Raw genomic sequence first — 19,906 nt, 5'->3', positions numbered from 1 at the left:
GAAGTCATCTGAAAGTCTAAGGCAGCTTTTCTCAAGGCTGGACGCTTGAAGATGGGTGGACTGTGCTGGCTGGGGGATTCTGGGAGTTGAAGCCCAACCCGTTCGTTCCAAAGGGTTGGCTGCTCCGACCCTTTGGAATGAACTCCCCGTGGAGATTCGAACCCTCACCACCCTCCAGGCCTTCCGCAAAGCCCTTAAAACCTGGCTGTTCCGACAGGCCTGGGGCTAAAGAGCTGTTGCCCCCCCTCCTCGAATGGTATGACTGTTGTGTGTTTTAAATTGTGTATTGTCATGTTTTTTATTTTTGTCCGTACCCCCCCCCCCCTTCCCAGATTTGATTTGTCAGCCGCCCTGAGTCCCCTTCGGGGGAAAAGGGCAACATATAAATATAATAAATGAATGAAAAAAAATAGCAATAGCAGTAGACTTATATACCGCTTCATAGGCCTTTCAGGCCTCTCTAAGCAGTTTACAGAGAGTCAGCATATTGCCCCCAACAATCCGGGTCCTCATTTTACCACCTCGGAAGGATGGAAGGCTGAGTCAACCCTGAGCCGGTGAGATTTGAACCGCTGAACTGCTGATCTAGCAGTAGCCTGCAGTGCTGCATTTAACCACTGCGCCACCTCGGCTCTGAAAATGAACCCATCTTCAAGTAGCGAATGTTGAGAAAGACTGAGATTCCCCCAGAATCCTGTGAAGTAGCTCCCCGGGTAGCAATGCTAACATGCGTGCGAAGAAGGCCCAGAAGCGGCTGTGCTTCCTCAGAAAGGAGGATAAACCCATCTCAGCATCTACTTCTGTCCTATTATCTCAGCACCACTGAGAGTGTCCTGACCTATACGGCGTCCTTGCAATGCTACGGGAGCACAGCTCCGCAGAGGGCAAAAAAAGGTTCTACGGAGAATCATTAGAACTTGCCCAGAATATCATCCGCGACCCGTCCCGGATGACATCTTCGCATCTCGCTGTTTGGAGGAAGTTGCACAACTTTCCCCATTGTGTCCTGCTCACAATCTTTTTGGACTGTTGCCTTCTGGCAGAGGATGCAGAACAATTGAAACTCGGTCGGGCCGCACGTCTCCCGAATAGCTTTCCATCCCAGAGCTGCAATTGCACTCAACCATGAACGGAAGGGCCACCGTCAGTGAGTTGCTTGGTCTGTGGTCTGGATGCTTGTGTGGGGGTTTAGGGCGGTGGTGAAATCTATTTTTTTTAAACTACCGGTTCTGTGGGCGTGGCTTGGTGGGCGTGGCTTGGTGGGAGCATGTGACTATGTAGTCATGTGACTGGGGGGGGGATCAAAAGACAGAAACTGACTTTAACCATGTCCTGCTGGAGCAGGTTGGACTAGATCAGTGTTTCTCAACCTTGGCAACTTGAAGATGTCCGGACTTCAACTCCCAGAATTCCCCAGCAGTGGTTAGGACAGTGTTTCTCAACCTTGGCAACTTGAAGATGTCCGGACTTCAACTCCCAGAATTCCCCAGCCAGCATTCTGGGAGTTGAAGTCCGGACATCTTCAAGTTGCCAAGGTTGAGAAACACTGGACTAGATGACCTCCAGGTCTCTTCCAGCCCTGGATTATCCTCTGAAGCTGCGCCTAATGCCAGGTTTGTAGTCCTTCCTTCCTCTCCTTTTTCCCTTGGTCCCTCCCTCCCTCCCTTTCTTTCTTTTCCCCTTTCTCTCTCCCTTTCTCAATACCCCCCACCCCGCCGTTTTTGGCCTAGTAGGCTTCAGGGAAGCCTGCTGGGAGCAAAAACCGGACCCCACCCCCACTCCTACCTTTCCAGAGAACCTGTAGTAAAAAAAAAAATGCTTAAAAAGAAAATCCCAGAGATCAGCTGTGCCTTTTTGGGCTGCACCTACCGATGTAGAAGGTTTCGGGGGTCTCCTTGGTCAACATGTTGAAGACCTCCTCAGAATTGGGGGAGCGATAGGGGCTCCTCAGGTCCTTGTAGCGGCAGCTCAGCTCCGCTCGGATGTCGTACAGGGTGATGTGCTTGTCGCCGTAGCCCTGGAAAGACGTGGGGGGGGGGTGTGAGCAATTGGAGGGAAACCCAGGTAGGAAGACCCTTCCCCTGGGGGGGGGGTGGGGAGCGCCCGCTGACCTGTCTCTCCAGCTCCTCTGCGAAGGCGTCAAGATCCAGATCCTTCAGACGTTCCGGGTTTTCCAGGATCTCCTCCAGGGCCCCGGCTGGGTTTGCGTCTTCGGCCGACTCGTCATACTCCAGAGCGTCGACCGCCATCTTCCGGGCCCATTCGTAGGTTTCTGGGTGGACCCTGGAGCCGTCCAGGACCTCGATGTAGGAGTCCGTGCTGAGAACACAGAATCAGAGGCAAAGTCAGGGGAGGTGGATTTATCTCGCGGGGCGTTAGCAGAACACGGCACTACGTGCATGAAATCCCACCAGAAGAGCATGGGAAAGGTCTATCAAAACACAATTGTTTTAAAAATGTTCATGCCGTGGATGTTGGAGGCGATGATCCTTTGGGGGCTGCACGCAACGGCATTTCATTTTAATGGATGCCGATTACGGTGCGTTCAAAGAAGCCTATTGTCTATGTTAAGACTATTTTGCAGTCTGTTCTGTATTGCTATTCTATTCCATTCCATTCTATGCACAGTACGAGTGATGAATAAAACTATGAAGAAAATTAAATTTTGTAGGAGCAGTTACTAGATTGGCTATTCTAGAAGAGAACAGAACAGAAATAGAATAGAAATAGAATAGGAATTAGAATGGGAAAGAATAGAATGGAATGGAATAGAGTAGAAATAGAATAGGAATTAGAATGGGAAAGAATAGAAATAGAATAGGAATTAGAATGGGAAAGAATAGAATAGAAATGGGAATAGGAATTAGAATAGAAATAGAATAGGAATTAGAATGGGAAAGAATAGAATAGAATAGAAATAGAATAGAAATTAGAATGGGAAAGAATAGAATGGAATGGAATAGAAATAGAATAGGAATTAGAATAGAAATAGAATAAGAATTAGAATGGGAAAGAATAGAATGGAAATAGAATAGAAATTAGAATAGGAATTAGAATAGGAATTAGAATGGGAAAGAACAGAATGGAATAGAGTAGAAATAGAATAGAAATTAGAATAGAAATAAAATAGGAATTAGAATGGGAAAGAATAGAATAGAAATGGGAATAGGAATTAGAATAGAAATAGAATAAGAATTAGAATGGGAAAGAATAGAATGGAAATAGAATAGAAATTAGAATGGGAAAGAAAAGAATAGAATAGAATAGGAATAGAGTAGAAATTAGAATAGGAATTAGAATAGAAATTAGAATGGGAAAGAAAAGAATGGAATGGAATAGAGTAGAAATAGAATAGAAATTAGAATAGAAATAGAATAGAAATTAGAATAGAAATAAAATAGGAATTAGAATGGGAAAGCATAGAATGGAATAGAAATAGAATAGGAATTAGAATGTGAATACAATTACAAGACAGAACAGACTACAAATTTGGGCTCAATTTCCCTCCTAAATCAAGGACTGCCTGTATTTTAATGGTTGGGGTTGTTCTTATTTCTTGTACTCCACCTACGGCCTAAAGAGCAGCATACACATTGAAAAAGTTGAGCAGACCAACCGGGCCTGCTGTGACCCTCATCCCCTGGCACTGGGGGGGTTGGAGCCTCAGAGGCTTCCTCGGGGACTCAGCTGAGCCGAGGACCTGCCAGAAGGCCTTGCTGGCTCAACACCCCCACCCCCTGCAGGTGCCCACCTGTCTCCTAGGGAGGCCGTGTCGATCTTGATGAAGCCGGCGCAGTTGATGAAGACTTTGGGCCCCATGTGGCACATGGTGACCAGCTGGGTCCGGTTCTCCAGCCGGGTGTTGTTCTGCTTCAGGATCTGAAAGAGGAGACAGGGCGGGCAAGTGGTCAGAGGCCGGGGAGGACCGAGGGGGCCGCTTGGGGGGTTAAGGAGAAGGGTCTAGGAAGGCAGCCCCCACCCACTTTGTCCCCCTCTTCCCCTGACTGTTTTTCAACAGACAGGCAGGGAGTCCTCGACTTACAGCCATTCACTTACTGACCATTTAATAATCCTGAAAACAGTGACTGACAACCAGTTCTTGTGCTGCGGCATCCTCACAGTCACCGGATCAAAACTCTGGGCAATGTTCACCACGCATTGACTGACTTAACGCCCTGGTGATTCACTGAGCAACGGTGGCAGGAACGGTTGTAAAACGGAGCAAAACGCATTCACTGTTCCGGTTAGCAACGGACATTTTTGGGCTCGGTTGGCTCAACCTTTGCCGCCATTGTTCGGTGAATCACTGCAATTGTAAAGTCCGGAACTGGACTTTAAGCGAATCCGGCATCCTGATCGAATCTGCTCGTCGGAAGGTCACAAAAAGGGCATCCCGTGACCTCCCCCATCCCCCAGGACACTGCAACCGTCGTAAGTATGAGCCAGTTGCAAAAGCGTCTGAATTTCGATCAGGGGACTGTGGGACTCCTGCAACAGCCGTAAGCGTGAAAAACGGCCATTCGGTGCCGTTGTAACTTGGAGATGGCTGTAAGTCGAGGACCTCCTGTAAAAGGGGGATCTCCCCTGCCCTCCCCAACTCAGGGTGTCCCCCCCTGCGCGCGCGCGCTGAGCAGAGCCCTACCTACCTTCAGCAGGTGGGCTCCCTTGCGGGGTCCCAGGCCGCAGACGAACTGCAGGAGGGCCTGGCTGTGGGGGTGGGCGATGGCTCGGTTGACGTCCACGCCCACCTCGTTTACCCGGTTGATGAACTCGCAGTAGAGGGAGCCCAGCAGCTCTTCCTTCACCACATGGTCCTGGGGGGGGGGGGCACAGGGAAGACAGCCTCAGCCCTCCAGCCATGGGGGGGGGAGGGGGAAGCACAACTCAGAAGAATTGGGGGGGGGAGGTCCGGTCGAGGGGAGTAAGATCAACCAGAGGACTCCAAGGGGAGGCTTCAAGCTGAGTGGTCGGCTGATGGACACCCCACGCCCACCAATACGCTTCTGGACTCCAGGTCTTAAGCCCACCCAGAGCAGCCCACTCCTCCCCATCTTTCAGAGAGCCCCCCCCCCCAAAGAGAGTGAGACTGCAGCCAAAGTCCGCTTGGCCTCTCGGTGTTACCTGTTCAAGGCTGGTGCTAGAAGGGACGAGCGGTTTCTCCCTACCCACCAACTCGGTGCCCAATTCCTTTTTCCTGACTGGCCTGGGACCCCCACGGCCTCCCCATTTGGAAGGACTGAGAGCCGGTTTGGCCTAGAGGTTAAGGCACCGGGCTAGGAAGCAGGAGACGGGGAGTTCTAGCCCCGCTTTAGCCATGAAAGCCGTGTGGGTGATCTTGGGCCATTCATGAGGAGACAGGGAAGTTCTAGTTTCTCCGTAGCCATGAAGGCCAGCCGGGTGGATTTGGACAGATCATCAGGAGACGGGGAGTTCTAGTCCTTCCAGCCCGGCTGGTTAACTTTGGGCCAATCACCAGGAGACGGTGAGTTCTAGCCCCGCCTTAGGCATGAAGGCTGGCTGGGCGGCTTTGGGCCAATGACCAGGAGACGGTGAGTTCTAGTTCAGTCTTAGGCAAGAAAGCCAGCTGGGCGATTGGGGCAGTCATTCTCTCCCAACCCAACCCACCTCACAGGGTGGTTCTTGTGGGTGAAACAGGAGGAGGAAGGGGCGTTGGATATGTTGGGTGCACAAACAAATAGAAGGCTTCAGCCGGTTCCCTTCCAGACGAGGCCTCCCGGATGCCTTTACCTGCATGGGGTGAAGCTTGAGGCAGAGAATATCCTCGTCAGGGCTGCAGACCTGGGCAAACTCGAACAGCGGGTCCTGGATGCGGCGAGCGAGGGAGACGGCTTGGCGCAAGACGGGCGGATAGTCCCTGAACTCGTTCTGTGAGGAGAGCCAACCCGTAGTTGAGTTCTGGTTTATTGGCACACCCTCCTCATCCTTCCTTACTCTTGCAACACATTCTCCCCTTCACCAGGTTGTTTCGGAATAGAATAGAATGATGGGAATATAGAATAATGGAATGGAATAGAATATATAGAATAATAGAAATATAGAACAATGGAATAGCAATAGCAGTTAGACTTATATACCGCTTCATAGGGCTTTCAGCCCTCTCTAAGCAGTTTACAGAGTCAGCATATCACCCCCAACAACAATCCGGGTCCTCATTTCACCCATCTCGGAAGGATGGAAGGCTGAGTCAACCTTTGAGCCGGCGAGATTTGAACAGCCGAACTGCAGATAACAGTCAGCTGAAGTGGCCTGCAGTGCTGCACTCTAACCACTGCGCCACCTCGGCTCTTGATGGGAATATAGAATAATGGAATGGAATATAATACGTAGAATAATGGAAATGTAGAACAATGAAATAGAATGGAATGGAATAGAGTACAATAGAACGGAATAGAATAATAGAAATATAGAATAATAGAACAAAATAACAGAGTTGGAAGGGACCTTGGAGATCCTCTAGTCCAACCCCCTGCTCCGGTAGGAAACCCTATAGCATTTCACACAAATGGTTGTCTGATCTCTTCTGGAGGAGAGGTTTTGTGGCAGGGCTGCTTTTCATTAACTCCATTCAACCATGTCTCCCTGGCCTTCCCTTCCCCTTCCCCTGTTTCCTCAGATAGTTTGCAGTGCAATCCTGATTTATTCTCTGGAGATGCCCCCCTCCCCAGAGGCCTTTCATCCCAGCCCCTCCTTCTGCCTCCACCCGGTTCTCTCGGGATCCGCTGGGCCGTGACCCCGTGGCCCCTCATTGTGCCCTGTTCCTCTTGGATTCCCGCCACTTGTGTGTCCCTGCTGGCTCCCCCACTTGGATCCCCCTGCAGCACAATTGAGATGACTGTACTCTAAAAGCAAATATTTTCACTTCTTTTGGCAACCGTTCATTCCTCCTCCAGCCTGCCTCACAGTTCCTACTTTTCAACCACCATTTGCACGTTTCTAGAATTCCTCCGTTTCCCCCATTTAGAGGTTGTCCTCCACTTACGACTACAATTGAGTGGAATACCCGCAACATTATGTGTATCCCACAAAGGACCTTTCCAGAGCCACAGATGACTATTAGCCCTTAGCAATAGCCCTTATTGATTTGATTTGATTATATTTATATGCTGCCCTTTTCCCCGAAGGGGACTCAGGGCGGCTCACAATTCAAATCAGGGAAGGGGGGTACAGACAGAAAATAAAAAAGACGAAACATAACAATACACAATTTAAAAACACACAACAGTCATACCAATTCGAGATGGGGGCAACAGCTCTTTAGCCCCAGGCCTGTCAGAACAGCCAGGTTTTAAGGGCTTTGCGGAAGGCCTGGAGGGTGGTGAGGGTTCGAATCTCCACGGGGAGTTCGTTCCAGAGGGTCGGAGCAGCCACAGAGAAGGCTCTCCTCCGGGTAGTCGCCAGACGGCACTGGCCGGCGCATGGAATTCAGAGGAGGCGTAATCTGTGGGATCTAATCGGTCTAGTGGAGGTGATTGGCAGCAGGCGGTCTCTCAAGTATGCTTACATACCACTTCACAGTTCTTTGCAGCCCCCTCTAAGCAATTTAGCCTGTCGTTCCCCCCAACCACCTGGGTCCTCATTTGACTGACCTCGGAAGGACACAACACACTGAGTCAACCTTGAGCTGGTCAGGATCGAACCACTGGCAGTGGGCAAAGTCAGCCTGCAATACGGCGCTCTAACCACTGCCCCCCACCCACATGGCTTCCTTCCTTCCTTCTCCTCCTTTCCCTTCCCTTCCTTTGCAAAAGCACTTGAGATTTATATACCGCTTCATCAGTGGTGGGTTGCTGCCGGTCCTGACCACTACGGCTGTACCGGAAGCAGCCTGGAGCAGCTGAGAGGGTACCGGTAGTGGCTCGCTTGGCCCACCCGCACGCCATAGCTGTATTTATGCCAAAAGGCACCATGCGCACAGCTATGCTGCCTTCTCAGCACTTAGTGCCAACACGGCTCTTAGTGATTATTTCAGTAAACCTGGAGGGCCTGCCTGGGTGTGAGGAGGAAGTGTGCGCTTCTGCCCTTTGCCACTGTGGTGACATGTAGACAACAGCACATATCTCTCTATAGCAGTGTTTCTCAACCTTGGCCACTTGAAGATGTCCGGACTTCAACTCCCAGAATTCCCCAGCCAGCATTCGCTGGCTGGGGCATTCTGGGAGTTGAAGTCCTGACATCTTCAAGTGGCCAAGGTTGAGAAACACTGCTCTATAGCTACCCTCAGCATGACAAGAGCCCAATTAATGTTTCTGGTTTCTGGGAAAGATCCGTTTAGCTATTTTACTCTTATGTTTTATATTTTAGAATTTAAAACTGTTTAGTGCTGTGGCTCGGTTGGAGCCTTTGGAGATGCTCTCAGACTCTGAGAGCCAGGGGCCCTATGGGTCAGGCCTGGAGGAGGCGGAGAACTCTGGACAGGGTTCTGACTCCAAGCAGGGCTCAGAGAGACTAGGTGGTCCCCAGGTAACGACGGAGCCTTGGATCAGTGAGAGAGGCTGACACAGAAACCTCCTGTGAGTTGTTTCGGGACGCACGCAGGAGAAGGGCTGACCGGCTCACGGGAGATGATAACGAGCAGCTGTGGCTCGTTAGGATCTCCTCCTGCGGATAAAAGACGGATGGTGCCACGCCCTGGTTGCAGAAGTCAACGTTCCGTTTCTGTTCTAGTCAAGGTTCTCCGTTTGTGGTGCAACCATCGAGAAGAAGCACTTGGATAAGTGACTTGATTTATATAATCCTGTTTTGTAGCAGTTTGAGAGTTAGGACTTTTGCCAGAGCAATTTTATCTGGGTTTATTTTGGGGCTCGCAGCCAGCAAGAGCCGGGACTGATAAAAACATTTCTTTGAACGTTCTGTTTGGCTTTCGTTTCTGAACGGACAAGGTGGGGGGGGGGAGTTCAGAACAGTTTAGTATGCCTTATTTTAACTGTGATGCTTCCGAGACGAATAAAGGAAGCGAAAGGAGTAGGAAGCCCCCTCCGCACCCTGAAGACGCCCCCTTCCCAAAGGGTTACCTCCGACTTCTTGCTGTTCATGTAAAGCGTGGCCAGTTCATTGTCCACCAGCTCCACGCCGATGGAGGACAGCTGCTGGCCCTGCTCCAGTTCGTGGACAATCCGCTTCACATCTTCCACCAGCATCTGCGCGTCCCTGGGGGAAAGGAGTGGGAGGGAGGGGAAGAGCTAAGGACCCCTGCTAGGCAGAGGCTCCATTAGCCCAGCCTGGCCCTCTTTGGGGGTGCAGCTCTCTCTCTCTCGCTATCTCTTTTGGGGTGGGGGTGAAAGGAGTAGATAATTCTTTGCCAAAGAAGAAAAGCAGGAAGCCCCCCTTATTTTAATCCTGCCGGTTTGCCTTTCAGGGGATGGCTTATCATGGTTGCTCTAACCCAGTGTTTCTCAACCTTGGCAACTTGAAGATGTCTGGACTTCAACTCCCAGAATTCCCCAGCCAGCATTCGCTGGCTGGGGAATTCTGGGAGTTGAAGTCCAGACATCTTCAAGTTGCCAAGGTTGAGAAACACTGCTCTAACTCATAGGCCATCAAAGGCTTATACGGGTACTCCTTGCCTTACGACCAGGGCTGAGCCCCAAATTTATGTTGCTAAGTGAGACATTGGTTAAGCCCCATTTTACGACCTTTCTAGCCACAGTTGTTAAGCGACTCCCTGCAGTGATTTAAGTCAGTCACAGGTTGTTAAGTGAATATGGCTTTGCCGGTCAGAAGGTTGCAAAAGGGGATCACGTGGCCCTGGGACACTGCGGCCGTCATAAGTATGAACCAGTTACCAAGCGCCTGAATTTTTACCACATGACCCACAGGGAATGCTGCCCATGGTCACAAGTGGGAAAAAATGGTTGTAAGTGACTTTCTCCAGTGCTGTTGTAACTTTGAACGGTCACTAAACAAACTGTTGTTAAGTCGAGGACTCCCTGTATTTTAACTGGAGACTGACGGACAGCTTGCAGGAAGAAAAAGAAGGAAGAGGAAAACAGAGCCAAAAGAAGCAGAGGCTCTCCTGGACTTACAACCTCCTCCTGTTTGTAAGTCCGTCACTGCGCTTGGCAAAACCCTCATACAATTTTCCCCTCTGACTCTGGCCGTACATGGAGCTGTGTTGCCTAGTGCCCAAGGTTCAGGCACATGACTGTGGGGTGTGTGTGTGCGTGTGAGAGAGAGAGAGAGAGAGAGAGAAAAGAGAGAAGAAAAAGAAAGGAAGTAGAAAGAGAGAGAGAGAGAGAAAGAAAGAAAGAAAGAAAGAAAGAAAGAAAGAAAGAAAGAAAGAAAGAGAGAGATTGATTGTCAAAACTTTGAATCTGAGTCATAAGTAGCCCCAAGTGAGGTCCCTCATAAGCCAACTGGTCAACTAAGCGCCCGGTCTTAAGTCAAGGACTTCCTGTATCCCTGCTCCCTAAATTATAAAAAGAAAAGGAATGGCACACTCTTTTTAAAAAAACGTGAGCTCCAAGGAAGGCACTCCGTGGAGAAAAGTTCTCCCAAGGGGGCTTCTTCATCCTAAAAGGCCTCCCTGCCAGCATCTCCCAGAGTGGAGCAAGGGGAACAAAGGGGGTGGGGGGTCTTTGGGAAAATGTAAACGGGGAATAAAAACCTGCCAGGGTGGGATTTGAACTGGGGGCCTTGCTGAGAGTGGCCCCGAGAGAGCTTACCTGTTTTCTCCCCCAATGGTGACCACGTGGGGTTTCTTGCTCAGCAGGAACTTCTTCAGGGTCTCAATATCCTGAGCCTGCATGGGAGAAAAGGGGTCACGTTTGAAGGGGGGGGGGAAACAGCAGAGCCCCCCCCCCAGCTTATGGCAAAAGGGGAGGCCCCGCTACCCTCCCCCCACCAGAGGTTTGGCAGAAAAGAAAGGTGTTTTTCTCCCACAAAGTTCAGCTGAATGGAGTCCTTGGCTTAGGACCACAATTGAGCCCAAAATAGTTTGTCACTAAGGGAGAGAGTTAAGGGAGACTTGAGGACTCCCAGAAATTCCGCAGCCAGCCATGCTGAGTGGAAGCCCACCCCTCTCTAAAGCATGGCTGGCTGGGGAATTCTGGGAGTGGGAGTCCTGCCCTCTTAAAGGGGCCGGGTTTGAAGGCGCAGATGGTGCCGTCGCTCCGCTTCCTTCCTGGCGGCAAAGAGGGGGAGGGTCCTGGGAGTGAGCAGACCCCCCCTGCCCGGCTCACCTTCTTCTCCCTCTCCTCCTCCCGCCAGGCGTTCCTCCTCTTGGTGAAATGCGGCAGGCGCAGGAAATCCGTGACTTCACCTTCCCCGTTGAGCAGGGCGCAAAAGACCGGGTGGTTCCTGCAAGAGGGGCAGCTGGCTCAGTCTGGGGCAGAGCCAGTGGGGTCACACTCGGCCTGGGCCTCCCCTCCCCCCGGCCCTTCCTCCCCCACATACCTGGCTGAGGAGAAGGCGATGCCCAGCACCCGGATGCCCTTCCCTTGGTTCTCCTCCATGAGGTCTTCATCCTCCTCCACTTGCTGGTCGGGCCGATAAGGGGCCACCTTCAGCCAGTTGTAGAGCTTCCGGCTACAGGCCTGGTGGGAGAAACGAGGGAGGGGTGGTTGGCAAGGGATTAATTTAATATTTTATTTTAATGGTTTAATTTAATTTAAAGGAAGGACAACAACAGAGTCCCAGAACCTCTGTCGCTAAATGAGACATTCCTTCAGTTGAGTTTTGCTCCATTTGAGGACCTTGCTCGTCATGTTGGTTAAGTGAATCCCTGCAGTTGTTAAAAGTTAGTAACGTGGTCATTAAGCGAATCTGGCTTCCCCACTGATTTTTAGGTTTAGGTTTATTAGATTTATATGCCGCCCTTCTCCCAAGGACTCAGGGCGGCATACAACATTAAAAGAAACACATAATACAAAAGTTAAAAAGAAATTAAATAGAATATCCCAGACCCAATTAAAATTGACAATGACAATAATTTTTCAAATTAAAATTAACAGTGATCAATACTTTGATTTGTTTTGTTCAGGCCAGGCTGACTTGCTGGAAAAGCCAACATTTTAGGGTGCATCGAAAGGACCGGAGGTCGGGGATTATGCGAAGCTCCGGGGGCAGCTCATTCCAGAGGGAAGGGGGTCCCACGGAGAAGGCTCTCCCCCTGGGGGTCGCTAGCCGACACTGTCTGGCCGACGGCACCCTGAGGAGGCCAGCTCTGTGGGATCGCACTGGACGATGGGAGGCTACCGGTGGCAGTAGGTGGTCTCGCAGGTAACCTGGGCCTAAGCCATGGAGCGCTTTAAAGGTCATAATTAGTACCTTGAATCGCACCCGGAAGACAACTGGCAACCAGTGCAGGCCGCCTAAAAGGGGTGTAACATGGGAGCACGTAGGTGCCCCCATGATAACCCGCGCAGCCGCATTCTGGACCAGCTGAAGCCTCCGGGTGCTCTTCAAGGGCAGCCCCATGTAGAGAGCGTTACAGTAGTCCAGGCGAGAAAGGACAAGGGCGTGAGTGACTGCGCACAGAGCATCCCGATCCAGGAAGGGGCGCAACTGACGTACCAGGCGAACCTGGCAAAAGGCCCCCCCGGTCACGGCCATCAGGTGTTCTTCTAAACTAAGCCGCGTATCCAGGAGGAGGCCCAGATCGCGGGCCCTCTCTGAGGGGGGTAAAATTTCTCCCGCTATCATCAAAGATGGAACAAGGTGCACAAATCGGGATGACGGAAACCACAGCCACTCAGCCTTGGAGGGACTGAGTTTGAGCCTGTTCCTCCCCATCCAGATCCGCACAGCCTCCAGGCATCGGGACATCACGTCGAGGGCATCGTTTGGGTGGTTTGGGGTAGAGATGAAAAGTTGGGTATCATCAGCATATTGATGATACCGTACCCCAAAACCACGGATGATCTCGCCCAGCGGTTTCATATCTGTGTTGAACAGGAGGGGCGAGAGAACCGACCCCTGGGGCACCCCACAAGTGACGCGCCTCGGGGTCGATCCCTGTCCTCCCGTCAACACAAACTGCGACCAATCCGACAGCTAGGAGGAGAACCACCGCAAAACGGTGCCCCCCACTCCCAACCCCCCGAATCATCGCAGTAGGATACCATGGTTAATGGTATCGAAAGCCGCTGAGAGGTCTAATAGGACCAGGACAGAGGAGCAGCTCCTGTTCCGGGCCCGCCAGAGATCATCGACCAAGGCAACCAATGCCGACTCCGTGCTGTATCCGGGCCTGAAACCCGACTGAAACGGATCCAGGTAGGCGGCTTCATCCGGGGACTGGGGAAGCTGACGTGCTACCACACTCTGTCCGGATCTGAGCGATTTTATCCTGCAGATACTGAACAATTTCCTCAGCCCTACCCTGCAAGGGGTCTTTCCCAGCTCCTTGGTTAAGTAAGGAGGGGGTCACCGTAAACAGGGCGGCTGGGCAGTTATCTGCGGACGCGATAAGAGCGGAAAAATGTTGCCGTTTTGCCGCTGTTATCACCACTAAGTAGGATTTAATATGAATTCTTACTAGTGTTCGATTGGATTCGGACCAGCTGGCCCTCCAACCATTCTCTAGGCGTCTTTTCCGGCGTTTCATCTCCCGGAGCTCCTCGGTAAACCAGGGAGTTACTCGGGATTGACACCGGGTCAGAGGCCGCAAAGGCACAACACGATCCAAAGCCCCAGTGGCGGCCCTATGCCAGGTGGGCATAATTCACTAAGGGGGACACCCCCCTCTTGGCCCAACCAGGTCTCCGTAATGCACCCCAGGTCCACTCTACCCTCTTGTATGAGGTCGTAAATGAGGGAAGTCTTATGTACCACGGACCTGGCGTTAAGTGACACCAGCCGCAAACCAGGGTCCTGTAATCCCGATCACCCAGGGGTGTGAGAAGGGTGATGAGGGTCGGAGCGCGCGATCGCTCTTAAACAGCGGACCTGCATCCCCCAAACATAATTTGGCCCTCGGCCCCTACCATATCTGCTTCTCCCACAAACAGAGATGGTGGACCCCCACAATGGAATGGCTTAATGTCTCCCCCGGAATCCCAACCCTTCCCAGCACTCCCAACCCGCGCCCATTGGTTAGCTCTGGCTTGTGCCCTGGCAGACTCCCCCCCCACAAGCCTGTCTGAGCAATCCGTATCAAATCCCCCCGCCCTCCCCTTAAAATTTGATTTAAAAACCCCTGTAAAAAACCCCTAAGAAGTCTCTTCTTCGCATGCCACCTCTCAGGATCCCAAGATCCGTCATTAAGGAAGCGTCTTGATAGGCAAGGCGGCCATCCCCGGGAAAGGGGGAGTTCCCGAAGGGAATAAAGTTCTATCGCACTATAGCATATAGCAGTGTTTCTCAACCTTGGCAACTTGAAGATGTCCGGACTTCAACTCCCAGAATTCCCCAGCCAGCATTTGCTGGCTGGGGAATTCTGGGAGTTGAAGTCCGGACATCTTCAAGTTGCCAAGGTTGAGAAACACTGGCATATAGCATAGAGGAGTGTGTGGCATCAACCAAATGGGATGACATCACGGGAAGATGGAACGAGGAGATGACATGTCCACGGAGGGGGTGTGTGGGGTGCCAACAGTGTTCAAGGAGGGTAGCGGGAAGCTGCTGCTGGGCACACCCACGCCGGCTACAGAGATCCCAAGCTGGGCGACCCGCCACTGCCGCTGTTGTTTTGAGCTCGGGACACTGGAACCATCGCAAATACACCCCAGTTGCAGCCTTCTGGCCACCTAAGTCAGTGGGGAAGCCAGATCCCCTTAACGACCGGGTTCCTAACTGAACGACTGCGGTGATTCACTTAACAACTGAGGCAAGGAAAGTCGTAACTTGGGACAAAACTCAATCAACAAGGGCCTCACTTAGCAGCAGAAGCCGTCAAGGACAGCCTGTGCCGAGCGACCTATGCCGCCAGGCTCTCCTGCCCCACCCACCTTGACGACGCACTCCTTGGCTTCCAGCAGGAGCTTGTTGGTGAGCTCCTTGGCCATCTGTGGGTAGAGGAACTGGCGCAGGGCCCGCTCGATGGCCAGCGTGCGCTGCCGGTTCCACTCCTGCACCTGGTGGCTGAACTCGTCCCGGTAGTAGAAGGCCTTGATTTCCTCGAAGTAGCTCTGGTCGTTGCCGTAGCTGCAAGGGAGGGCCGGAGTCAGGCCGAGGAATGGCGGCCCAGCGGGACAGCAGGAGAGCCATGCGGCCGTCGGACTCACCCGTCCACGCCCTTCATGTCCACCGAGATGTCGATGGTCAGCAGGCCCTCCTCTTTGGCCAGAGAGATCTTCAGGAACTGCTCGTCCCGCAGCTCCTTGACCGGCTTGTTCTTCAGGTACTTGAAGGAGTAGGCATAGTGGGCCTCGTCCACGTCCTGGAGGAGGAGGAAGAGAGGGGAGGTCGCGTGGCTCTTCTCTCCCAGTCCCTGGCACGGGCGGGTGGAGGAGGGCTCCCTCACCCCCTACGACCCTCTCCCGATGGCTCCGGGTTCCAGGTAGCCCCAAAGGACTTCCAAGCCAGCAACAGGGCTGCTGGTCAGGGGCAGCAGCCAGAAAGGCCCCCGTCACCCATGCAACTCCTCAGGTATCACTTAGATGAATGGAACTACCGTATTTTTCAGAGTATAAGACGCACCCTTTTCCCTCAAAAAAGAGGCTGAAAATCTATGTGCGTCTTATACACCGAACACAGCATTTTTTTCCTCCCAAAGCCCCGCCCCTTCACCAAAGTGGCTGTGCATACCCTTATGGAGGCTTTCGGAGAGCTCCTGGGGGCTGCAGAGTGCAGAAATGAGCAAAAAACGGCCCATTTTTTGCCTCCCCCCCCCAGCCCCCAGCAGCACTCTATAAGCCTCCATAAGGCTATGCCTGCAAGATTTTGACAAAAAAACGGGCTCGTTTTTGTGAAAAACTGGGCCGTTTTGGGGAGGTTTGCAGAGTGCAAAAACTCCCCCCCCCCTTCGGAAAGCTCTTTAACTGATTGATGAGAATTACATTGATCAAATGCTGTGCCAGCAGAAACACCCACCTATCTACTGTATTTCTATCTCTATTTCTCTCTCTATCCCTCTACCTACCTACACACACTCTCTCCCTACATACCTACTGAATTTCTCTCTCTATCCCTTTATTTACCTACCTAACTACTCTCTCTCTATCCCTACCTATCTACTGTATTTCTCTCTCTCTCTGTTTCTCACTCTCTATCCCTCGACCTACCTAACTATTCTCTCCCTCCCTCCCTACTGAATTTCTCTCTCTCTGTCCCTCTACCTACCTACACACACTCCCTCCCTATCTACTGTATTTCTCTATTTTTCTCTCTATCCCTCTACCTACCAACCTACCCACTCTCTCTCCCTACCTATCTATTTCTCTCTCTCTTTCTATTTCTCTCTCTCCATCCCTATACCTACCTATCTACACATTCTCTCTTCCTACCTACCTACTGTATTTCTCTCTCTCTCTCCCTTTATCTACCTACCTACCCAACTATTCTCTTTCTCTCTCCCTACCTACCTACTGTATTTCTCTCTCTTTCTCTCCCTCTCTTTCCCTCTATCTACCTACCTACTCTTTTTAAAAAAATTTGCTTCTTCAAAACCTTGGTGCGTCTTATGCTCTGAAAAACACGGTAAATGGCAGGCCCAGAGCAAAACACGGCCACAATAATTTATACATAATTTTATTCATCATTCTTATTGTGCGTTTTTCAAAATACAGGTAGTCCTCAACTTACAACAGATTACTGGCCGTTCAAAGTTACAACGGCTCTGAAAAAAATGACCATTTTTCGCCCACATCCCCAGGGTCAAAATTCAGGCGCCTGGCAACTGACTCACATTTATGATGGTCTCAGCGTCTCAAGGTCTTGTGATCCACTCTGGCGACCTACTGACGAGCCAACTCAATGGGGAAGCCAGACTCACTTAACAATGGTGCTACTAATTTAACTTGCACGATTCACTTAATAGCGGTGGCAAAGAAGGTCGTAAAATGGGGCAAAAGTCACATTTCACAACTGTCTTGCTTAGCAATGGAAATGTCGGGCTCAAGTATGGCTGTAATCAGGTAGTCCTCGACTTATGACCACAATGGATTTATGTCGCTCAATGAGACGTGTGTTAAGTGAGTTTTGCCTCATTTTGCCACCTTTCCTTTCACAGCTGTTAAGTGAACCACTGCAGTTTCTTAAGTGAGGAAAACCGTTGTTAAGCGAATCCGGCTGCCCGGTTGAGTTTGCTGGTCAGAAGGTCGCAGAAGGGGACCACCTGACCCTGGGACCGTCATAAATATGAGTCTGTTGCCAACAGATGCTACAAGGCTCATAAGTGTGAGAAATGCTCATGTGGCTTTTCAGTGCTATTTGAATGGTCACTAAATGAACTGTCGTAAGTTGAGGACCATCTATAATATTATGCATGCCAGAAGCTGATTTGGCCTCCCCATTCATTCTCAATCCACGTTTCCCCTTTGAGTGTTGGGGCCTCCCCTGAGCTGGCTCGGGGGGAGGGGCCTCCTTGGGGAGGAGGGGGGAATAGGGCCGACCCAGCCTCCCATCCCCAGCCGTACCTTCTTGCCCTTCTTGGTGGGGGCCACGTTGATCTTTGCCCGCTCCTGGAAGGTCTGGCGCAGCACCTGCCGGACCAGGGGCTCCCGGGCGATCTGCAGGGCCACCATGTAGCAGGCCCCTTCCAGCACCGCCTCGGGGGTGGGGAACTGGCTGCAAACATTAGGGGCAAAGGGGGAGGGGAGGTGAGTACGTGCCACAGGACCTGTCAGCCTCTGCTTTGCTGTTGCTTCGGCTGCCATGAAACGGGGAGGGAGGGCATGGTATTTGGGAGGGGTTACTAATTGTGCTGGAGGAAGGTTCTGGAGCTCAGCTGCCTGTCGAAGTACACATGCGTAGGAGATTCCCGCCTGGACTAACGGCACCGACATTCCACCTTCGTGATGCCTTTTGAAGTTATCTCACACCTGACACTTGGGAGAATTATGATTGGACTGTAACTGTGATGCCAAGGGGTGGAGAATGGGCTATTCTATATATCAATCGCTTTCGCGCCTAAATAATCAGACTTCGCTTCGCTATGCCTTTAATCATTTATAATTAGTAAAAGTACACTTGATTTCTACTCATGGAGTCTCGTGGTCTTCTTTCCTAATTATCTAATGGAGAGAATCTGACATGACCCTCCGGGGTAAAACCCCTTCCTCATTTTTATTTACACTCTACTTTTCTTCTGCTCCCAGGACCACCGGAAAGAGCTTCACGGCCGCAGGAAAAATGAGAGAGAGAGATAGGGAACTGTTAGCCCGAAGGGTTGCGGGTCCAGCGTTCCTGTTTAAAAAAGGCTGCACTCGAAAATTGAATTGGATCCCTGTTTCTTAATCCTGACAACTTTAAGGGTGGATTTCAAACACCCAGAATTTGCTGGCTGGGGGATTCTGGGAGGGGAGGGCCACACATCTTAAAACATCCTGGCTAGGGGATTCTGGGTATTAAAGTTCACCCATCTTAAAGCAGGGGAATTTAGGAGTGGAAGGCCACCCCCTCTTAAAGCACAGCTGGCTGGGGAATATTGGGAATTAAAGTTCACCAATCTTAAAGCAGGGGAATTCTGGGAGTTGAAGTCCACGTATATTAAAGTTGCGGCAATTGAGGAAACAGAATTTGATAAAAGCCAAAACCAAACTCAGAAGGACCCTTAGGTGGTTGTGTAGACTGGGGGGAAAAGGGGGCACACGTGATTGGGTTTTGCTTTCAGACAGGGGATCCAGTCCCAGATGCAAAGGCCACCTGATCCACCTGTACCGAGCCAAAGCCCTCAACACCGCGGGGCCAAGGTTCAAACCCAAGGCATCCGAAACAACTCTAGAACTCCCTAAAAACTCCCTAAACGCAGTGGAGAAATGCTGCCTTGGTGGGAGAGAAGAAGATTTTCAGATTGCCCAAGGGAGACCAAAGGGAGCCCCCAACCCCCCCTGCCCCACACCCCTTGGGAGGAGGACCCCCCTCACCTGCACACATAATCCTTCGCCAGCTCCAAGGGTTCTGCGGGAAACTGTTCGGTCTCGTGGCGCTGGTAGCTGTCCCGGAGATTCTCTCCAAACTGCTCGGGGGTCAGCCCAAACTTCTTGGCCAGGCCATCTGCAGAAGAGACCCACCCGGTGTCACGGCTAAGCATGTTTCATACATAAAGGCAGGATCCAGTATGGGTCGGTCACCGGGACCGGAGGTTCTGTCTCCTGAGCTTTCGATCTCGTGCTAGAGCCCAACCTCATGGAAGTTCTAGCTGTTCTGTGTGTGGTATTTGTATGGTGCCTGTTGTAAGCGGCTTTTGAGATACTGATTGGATATGTAATCTACTGGATCCCCTCTTGACTATGTAGGACAGATGGGGAGGAAGCTAATTACCAGATGGCAAGAACACAAACAGTCAGATGATGAAACCCCCAACTCATTGGTAGCCTCACACTGCAATGAACAAGGACACACATTCAATTTTGCATCTAACTAAGATTGTAGGATGAGCAGGAACAAAAACAGCCAGGGAAGTGGCTGAAGCTTGGGAAATGGGCCGCTCTTCAGTTAACAGGAGTGCTGATTTACCACCAGCCTATCAAGTACTTAGAAGGCGAGGGCTGAGCAGCACAAACAAATGATAGCTAATGAGTTAAAAGTCAGCCGTCAACGCACCCCAATCAACAACTAAAAAGCCATTTACAACAGGCATTATAAATATCACGCCCAGAGCAGCACACACTGTGCCAGAGAGAAGCTCCCTGAGGATGGGCTCCAGCACGAGTCCGAAAGCTCGGAAGACAAAACCTCTGGTCCCGGTGACCGACCCAGAGTGGACCCTCGGGATAGTGCAACCATCGTAAGTACAAATCAGTTGCCAAGCGTTTGAATGGAGGTGCTGCAATCATTTTAAGTGTAA

At 51.3% G+C, this 19,906-nt stretch overlaps 1 protein-coding gene across 1 annotated transcript in view; it reads right to left on the bottom strand.

Annotated features, from left to right (window-relative positions):
* SUPT6H (SPT6 homolog, histone chaperone and transcription elongation factor) overlaps window positions 1–19,906 on the bottom strand; it is a 62,437-nt gene that overhangs the window by 15,785 nt on the left and 26,746 nt on the right. The window contains 13 exon segments of the mRNA XM_087702875.1: window positions 1,870–2,017; window positions 2,112–2,319; window positions 3,752–3,879; window positions 4,647–4,814; window positions 5,749–5,886; window positions 9,033–9,168; window positions 10,683–10,759; window positions 11,199–11,316; window positions 11,413–11,552; window positions 14,907–15,102; window positions 15,183–15,337; window positions 17,535–17,685; window positions 18,984–19,113. Of these exon segments, the coding sequence (XP_087559001.1) occupies window positions 1,870–2,017; window positions 2,112–2,319; window positions 3,752–3,879; window positions 4,647–4,814; window positions 5,749–5,886; window positions 9,033–9,168; window positions 10,683–10,759; window positions 11,199–11,316; window positions 11,413–11,552; window positions 14,907–15,102; window positions 15,183–15,337; window positions 17,535–17,685; window positions 18,984–19,113 (1,893 nt within the window).

This window comes from Thamnophis sirtalis, unplaced genomic scaffold, assembly GCF_051295495.1.
Source record: "Thamnophis sirtalis isolate CommonGarterSnake01/CBP01778 unplaced genomic scaffold, rThaSir2_p1.2 scaffold_17, whole genome shotgun sequence".
Classification (NCBI taxonomy): Eukaryota; Metazoa; Chordata; class Lepidosauria; order Squamata; family Natricidae; genus Thamnophis; species Thamnophis sirtalis.
This window is presented reverse-complemented; position numbering and strand designations above follow the sequence as displayed.